Here is a 7526-nt window from a genome sequence, read left to right as displayed (position 1 = left end):
TAAGTCACTTACTTATAGAAATGTAAAAACAGCATCCAATAAATATAGTTACTATATGCAACAAATGTTTTTATTGACTCCTATCACTATATAGTCTCTATATTGAAATTGTCCTATACTTGTGACACGATTGGTTTATTTTTTTCCCAAAAATCAGATGACACCGAATTGGAACATACTGTCGTCTTTTAATGTTTAGAATCCAGTGCAGGATGACACTGACTTGACCCTTCAGTGGTGGGAACTCTCGTAGCCGTCGGGCAGAGGGTTGGTGTGAGCGTTGTGAAACAGCGAGTGGTTGCCGTCTCCCCACGGGAATTTCTGGCAGTAGACGGCAGGGGGTGAGCCGCGTCAAGCCGAGTAGGTCCAGCTGCGGCCCCCTTCTCTTGGCCTCCGAGTGGTACAAATAACGGGCACTCACCTTGGTGCGGATACGCAGATGTTCGTAGGGCACGAATTCGGGCTGCTCGTGGGAGTGGCCCTGCATCTTCATGTAGACGTTGGCCGTGCACACGGCCACGCCGGGCAAGGCCAGCACGAAAGTCAGGATCTTCCAGGTCCTTGCTGTGGAGGGAAATAAATAGAAGATATATGCTGGAATGCTAAACAGCAAGAATTTGGAACAGATAAAATAATCCATTTGGGGGATTCAACGTGATCTCTTGACTCATGAGTTTTTCCCGCTACTTATAAGTAAGAATTTCTCCCATGAATGAGTCCATAAAAATGAGCGTCACTTTAAAAAAAAGCTGTCACCCCTTCTAGAAACTCAACTTCGGCAGCAAAAATCAATGTGTTTATTTAAGAAGTGTTCTAAATGCTGTTCTATGTTGTCTGTTTTTTGTTCATTTTAGAATATTCCACAAAAATGTCATCACGTGGGTATAAAAGATGAAATGTGACAAGCACTGTTGCTTGTCAAATATCAAACAAGCCTTTAATCATGTCATTTCTTGCTGAGTGGCCTTACTGACCTACATAGTGTAATTGCCTGCAAAGCTTTAGCCATCACTGCTCCCTTGGGGGAGACAGTCAACCTCTGCTGCCACCTGCTATCAACACTGTTGTTTTCCAACATGTCTCCTTACATGCATTGCAGTGCTACAGATGTAAATAACAATCAAAATTAATGTTCTCTGCTAATTATTTCTTCAGTTACTGTTCTAGTTGTTTCATTAATCGCTAGTTGTAGTATTTGGTAACACTTTATTTGACAGTTGCGCCATAAGACTGTCATTAGACAGTCATAATTATGACATGACACTGTCATAAGCATTAATGAATGCTTATAACAGATTTCATTTAGTGTTATTTATAAAATTATCTCACTTTTGAATGGATGTAAAAGATCTGAGCTGGACATAAACGGAGTTAGTGACATAATTTGCTGGGTGACACTTAATGACATCTGTCATAAGCATTCAGTAATGCCCATGATAGTGTCATGTCAATTCTGATTCTGTCAATTTTGACGTTCTTATGACGCTGCTCTTAGTAAAATGTTACCTATTAACCCAATTGAATCAACAAATAAGCCTCACTGGACTATAAGCCGCAGGATTCGAAACGAAGGATAAAAGTAGCGCTTTATAGTCCAAAGATTACAGCATATTTTTTGGCATTCTGGGGGGGAAAAATGCCGTGCAGCATTATTTCCATGATAACATATGGCATTTAATGGGTTACGTTTTTTTCCCATTTCAATAGTGCAGGGGTGTCCAAACGGCCGCCTGCTACACAATTTTGATTGGCCCAAAGCAAATTGTGAAAAAAATCATTGACTATGGTTCGCACAAGAAGCTTAAATTCAGCCCACATTCGCTTGCGCGTCTCAGTTTTAACACTAGATGGAACTAGTATCTTAAATGGCGCCTCTCGTTTAGCTTGGTGGTCAAAACCTGATGTTTAGAAATTGGGGCTGTCAAACGATTAAAATTTTTAATCGAGTTAATCACAGCTTAAAAAATCAATTAATCGTTATTAATCGCAATTCAAACCATCTTTAAAATATGCCATGTTTTTCTGTAAATTATTGTTGGAATGGAAAGGTAAGACACAAGACGGGCATGAACATTCAACATACTGTACATAAGTACTGCATTTGTTATTATAACAATAAATAATAATATATAGCATAATATATATGACAATATAACAATAAATCCACAAGATGGCATTAACATTATTACCATTCTTTCTGTTAAAGGGATCCACGGATAGAAAGACTTGTAGTTCGTAAAAGATAAATGTGAGTACAAGTTATAGTAATTTTATATTAAAACCCCTCTTAATGTTTTCGTTAATCCCTGTTTCCATTGTACTTCACTGTCATTTGAGTGTTGACTTCACAACGTACGAGACCTCTGATAGTTTGGATATTGTGACTAAATATTGCCATCTAGTGCAGGGGTCCCCAACCTTTTTTGCACCACGGACCGGTGTTATTTGGGTCTTTTTTTTCACGAACCGGTGTTCTGACAAATTTTGCAACCCATCAAAAATTGCAACGATGCGTTTCTGCGCATGCGCGTAACGTTAAACATAGCCGCAAAATGCTCAAATGCAACGATTCCAAAGTAAACACTACAAACTTTTTTGAAAGAAGGAATATTAACTTACGTTTGATCATGGGCGGACTTGTAGAAAAGTTCTCCTCAGATTCATCCTGCCATGTAAGCTGCACACAACAGCTGCACACCGCGCTCACCATTAACGACTTCGCCTTGTCGTTAAACAGTAATTAAGAAGCCCGCTTCACAAAGATACGATGTTGGAAATTGTAGCAAGGTTTTCAATGCTCTTGTCGCGATGTCAGGATATTCCAGAATGACTTTATTCCAGAACCTCGGTAGAGTTGTTGTCTCAAATGTACGTTTAATAAGGTCACCGACATTTGCGATCTCTCTGTTTATTCACAAACGGGTCACGAATCCACTCCTTCGCAGTTCGTGGGTCTTCGAGGTTGTAGGCTCGTCAGGTGCCCTTTTCGCCGTAAAAATATCCTTTTCGCTGTAAAAATATCTCCAAAGACGTCTGTTTTCCAGTTATCTTCGCTCGTGTGGGGGCTAATTATTTCCGGGAACAAATGTGCTGCGCCCGCGGCCTAGTAATACGTTATTATGGAGGACAAGCGCACATAGATATATTATATACACAAACAAGATGTACTGATAGCAGTCCAATCAATGGACTTCTATGACAACATTGTAATCTATCCCGTAGTATTATATCTAGAGTAGACAGAGATTTTGGTGTGTTAAGCAGGGGCACAGGGTTAATTCGGCCAGAATGCGGTCGTTATTAAATTATTTCTGTGCGGCCCGGTAGCAAATGCGCCACGGACCGGTACCGGTCCGCGGCCCGTCAGATGGGGACCCCTGATCTAGTGTATTTGTTGAGCTAAACGAAATGTTTGAATAGAGTTTGACCAAAGTCTGAGTAAGTTTTATATGTACTTTGCATAGCTATTTCAACTGGGGATGCCAGTTCTCTTTGCATTGAGCGCTTTTCTTTTTGTGAACATTATTTTATTGAGAGATAGGAATATTATTTTTGTTGTGCTTTCACTAAATGGTACTGTAGCGACTTAACTGTTCCGCCCAAATGCATGATGGGAAGTTGGGCAACCATGACTGTCATTGGTGGCTGCAAATGTTATACAGTATGTTCTGGCACAGTTGTTGTATTATTTTCACAGAATGTTTATTTGGAAAACTTTGAAGCTGTTACATTTATCATTATTAAAGCATTAAGTGGGGCATCATGATACAATTAGCAATAATAGCTAAGTGAAGCTAACGGACAGCTAACGTGTTGTGTACAATTAAGCGTGTTAAGAAAAAGATCGTCTTCTGTGAGAGATTGGATTATTATTTTTGTTGTGCTTTCACTAAATGATACAGTAACGACTTTACTGTTCCACCCAAATGCATGGCGGGAAGTTGGGCAACCTTGACTGTCAGTGGTGGCTGCAAATGGTATACAGTATGTTCTGCGTTGTGTTCAAGTAAGCGTGTTAAGAAAAAGATTCCTGTCATTCTTCACCTCGTCGTTCGCCACAATACTTATACTTGTTGTGTAAGAGTTGCCAAAGCTTAAGCTTATAAAAGGCCGGGTCCAATGAACGCCTGTGTCCACTCGCATTTCTCTGCCATTTCGCTTTCAATGTGCTAAAATGGTGTCATTGTAAACAGTTTGAGGCAACTCATGTATGGGTCATTCCGTGCATGCGTTAATTGCGTCAAATATTTTTTTAAAAATTTAAAAATTCATTACCGCCCTTTAACGTGATAAATTTGACAGCCCTAGCAGAAATCAATGTAGGAAACCAGAATTTCCGTATTTTGTTTTACATAAATAAAGTTATATAAAAAACAATCAGATTTGATAAGTTGAGCTTTCTTGGTTGTGATTTTCTCGATTTTTTTTTTTTTTTTGCTGTTACTGGGAATTTTCTCTGCAGTTTGTTTCAGTAGTGTGAATATATGTATGTATCCTGCAATTGGCTGGCAACCAATTCAGTGTCTACCCCATCTACTGGCTTAGTAGGCTGGGATGGGCTCCAGCACCCCTACGACAGTTGTGAGGATAAGCAATATCCTTACACCTTTGGAATATTATATTGCTTGTCGTGCCCATAAGTCCTTCACTGCCATTGGTGGCAATTGATGTCCAATCCAATTTTACTACGGGGCTTGCAGCCCTCCTAGTAAAACACGGATTTAATACTCCAAAAAATCCATTTGAAAAACCCGATCATCTTTATGTAAGCGTCAAGACGTTCTGACCTCCTCCTTCATGGCTCGAATGCGACGCGGCGGCGGCGAGCACCCGCCCAGCGACCGACAACGACATCTGCGGACAGACAGACGACAATTTGCAGGTTACTACATGACTGCTGTTGCTCTTCTTATCTTTAAAAACTTGCACCTCACTAAAGAGAAGTTGGTGACACAACTTACTCCTGTTCAGGAAGCAGATACGTTGACCACGGCCTTTATTTACTTCTGTAGTCTGTTGCTGTCTTTACCTTTGCTCTCCTTCCTGCTTGTTTTGTCCTTTAGTCTGTCCCGAGTTGAACTCTGCAGTGACAGGCTCCTCCCAACCCTCATTCTGTCTCCATGCCAGGGAACGTCTAGCTTATATTGAAGGCAATGTAGCACCAGGCCCGAGAAATGACGTAGGCGGGCCTTGGCACGATTCGTGCAAAGATTCACTGGCGTTGTCGGAAGTCTCGCGCGACTGTAAATCCTTGGCCAGACTCAAAGTCAGACGTGTAGGCGAGAAGGCCGGTGGAAAGAACTTTCGGGCCTCTTCTGTCACTTAGGCTGGAGTTATATTGCAACTCCCAGTGCCGGCCGGCGGTAAATGAGCGTGTTTCAGTGCCGTTGACGGCAATAGATGTCCAATCCCGTGTCACAAGGTGGGGTTTCCCAGTCGACAGCCACAACACATTGATGCTCAAATAAAAAAACAACTATTTTGACCTAAAAATGATCAAATCCTCTTCTTTGAGCTCCCTCAGAGTAAATGTTTTCTGGTTTCTGTAGGCCTCCATGAAAGCAGACTACAGTGGTACCTTTAATTATGAAATGAATTTGTTCTAGAAGTAGTTTCTTAACTTCAAAATTCTGTAAGTAGAGACGCGTTTTCCATGTTAATGCCCTAACACGTTCCAAGCCCCCCTTAAAATTTAGACATACTGTAGATCTTTTACAATGCATGTCAAATTTATCGCGTTAACAGGCGGTATTAATTTTTTAAATAAATCAAGTTAAAATATTTGACGCAATTAACGCATGCACGGAATGAACCGTGCATGCGTTGCCTCAAACAGTTTACAGTGACGCCGTTTTAGCACATTGAGAGCGAAAAGGCAGAGAAATGCGAGTGGACGCAGGAGTTCGTAGGACCACGCCTTTAATTGGCTTAAGCTTTGGCTGCCACTACTAACAGTCATGGTTGGCAAACTTCCCATCATGCATTTGGGCAGAGCAAGAGACGATCTTTTTCATAACACGTTTAATTGAACACAACGCAGGACATATTGTATACCATTTGCAGTCACCACTGACAGTCATGGTTGCCCAACGTCCCGTCATGCATTTGGGCGGAACAGTTAAGTCGCTACAGTATCATTTAGTGAAAGCACAACAAAAATAATATTCCTATCTCTCAAAAAAATAATGTTCACAAAAAGAAAAGCGCTCACTGCAAAGAGAACTGGCATTCCCAATCAAAATAGCTATGCAAAATACACATAAAACGTAGACTTTTCCTTGGCTAGATCTCTAATTAATTTAAAACTCACCATTGACACCTTGTGGTGTATTTCAATCACTACCTTACGTAGTTAAAGACACCGTGGAAGAACGGTAGAACGATTTCAGATCAGAAATTTTATTATAACGAAAACTAGGGCTGTCAAACGATTAAAATTTTTAATCGAGTTAATTACAGCTTAAAAATTAATTAATCGTAATTAATCGCAATTCAAACCATCTATAAAATATGCCATATTTTTCTGTAAATTATTGTTGGAATTGAAAGATAAGACACAATATGGATATATACATTCAACATACGGTACATAAGGACTATTTCTTTATTATAACAATAAATCAACAAGATGGCATTAACATTATTAACATTCTGTTAAAGCGATCCATGGATAGAAAGACTTGTAGTTCTTAAAAGAAAAATGTTAGTACAAGTTATAGAAATTTTATATTAAAACCCCTCTTAATGTTTTCGTTTTAATAAAATTTGTAAAATTTTCAATCAAAAAATAAACTAGTAGCCCGCCATTGTTGATGTCAATAATTACTTACACAATGCTCATGTTTGCTGAAGCCTATAAAATCAGTCGCACCCAAGCGCCAGCAGAGGGCAGCAAAACTCCATAAAACACAACAAGTGAGCGTTTCACTGTGTACTGTCATTTAAATCTCTCTGAGTGGGGCATCTGCGTTAATTGCGTCAAATATTTCAACGTGATTAATTTAAAAAATGAATTAACGCCCGTTAACGCGATAATTTTGACAGCCCTAACGAAAACATTAAGAGGGGTTTTAATATAAAATTACTTCAATTTACTGAACTTTATCTTTTAAGAAGTATAAGTCTTTCAATCTGTTGATCCCTTTAACAGAAAGAATATTAATAATGTTAATGCCATCTTGTGGATTTATTGTTATAATAAACAAATACAGCACTTATGTACAGCATGTTGAATGTTTATGTCCGTCTTGTGTCTTATCTTTCCATTCCAACAATAATTTACAGAAAAATACGGCATATTTTAGTAATGGTTTGAATTGTGATTAATTACGATTAATTTTTAAGCTGTGATTGGCGCGGTTAAAAATTTTAATCGTTAGACAGCCCGAATAAAAATGCATCAAAAGATGTATAACAAACACATGTTACAATTTGATTATTATAGATTATTGCACAATAAACATAAAATCAGTTGTGCATGATGTTAAAAAAACAAGAATATTGAATAAAAGTTATTACACTCATGT

The 7526-nt window shown here is 39.0% G+C and overlaps 2 protein-coding genes across 3 annotated transcripts in view; one reads left to right on the top strand and one right to left on the bottom strand.

Moving 5' to 3' along the window:
• The window catches only part of LOC130931857 (spidroin-2), a 45773-nt gene that overhangs the window by 2579 nt on the left and 35668 nt on the right, over positions 1-7526 (top strand). Inside the window, exon 1 of one of the 2 annotated variants that reach the window (XM_057860995.1) lies at positions 4771-4882. The exons of the other annotated variant lie outside the window; for it this stretch is intronic. The gene's annotated coding sequence lies outside the window, so the exon portion shown is untranslated. Of the gene's footprint in view, positions 1-4770; positions 4883-7526 lie in introns of those variants that run through there. 2 annotated transcript variants of the gene reach the window in all.
• On the bottom strand, positions 169-5130 carry LOC130931858 (cytochrome c oxidase subunit 6A, mitochondrial). The gene is made up of 4 exons (XM_057860997.1): positions 4962-5130; positions 4788-4854; positions 422-564; positions 169-321 (listed from the first exon to the last, which is right to left on the bottom strand). Exons 2-4 carry the CDS (start codon positions 4852-4854, stop codon positions 232-234), a joined length of 300 nt encoding a protein of 99 aa, XP_057716980.1. The 5' UTR covers positions 4962-5130; the 3' UTR covers positions 169-231.

The sequence above is a fragment of the Corythoichthys intestinalis genome, chromosome 16, assembly GCF_030265065.1.
Source record: "Corythoichthys intestinalis isolate RoL2023-P3 chromosome 16, ASM3026506v1, whole genome shotgun sequence".
Lineage (NCBI taxonomy): Eukaryota > Metazoa > Chordata > Actinopteri > Syngnathiformes > Syngnathidae > Corythoichthys > Corythoichthys intestinalis.
Note: the sequence above shows the minus strand (reverse complement) of the source record. Positions and strands in the feature narration are given on the sequence as shown.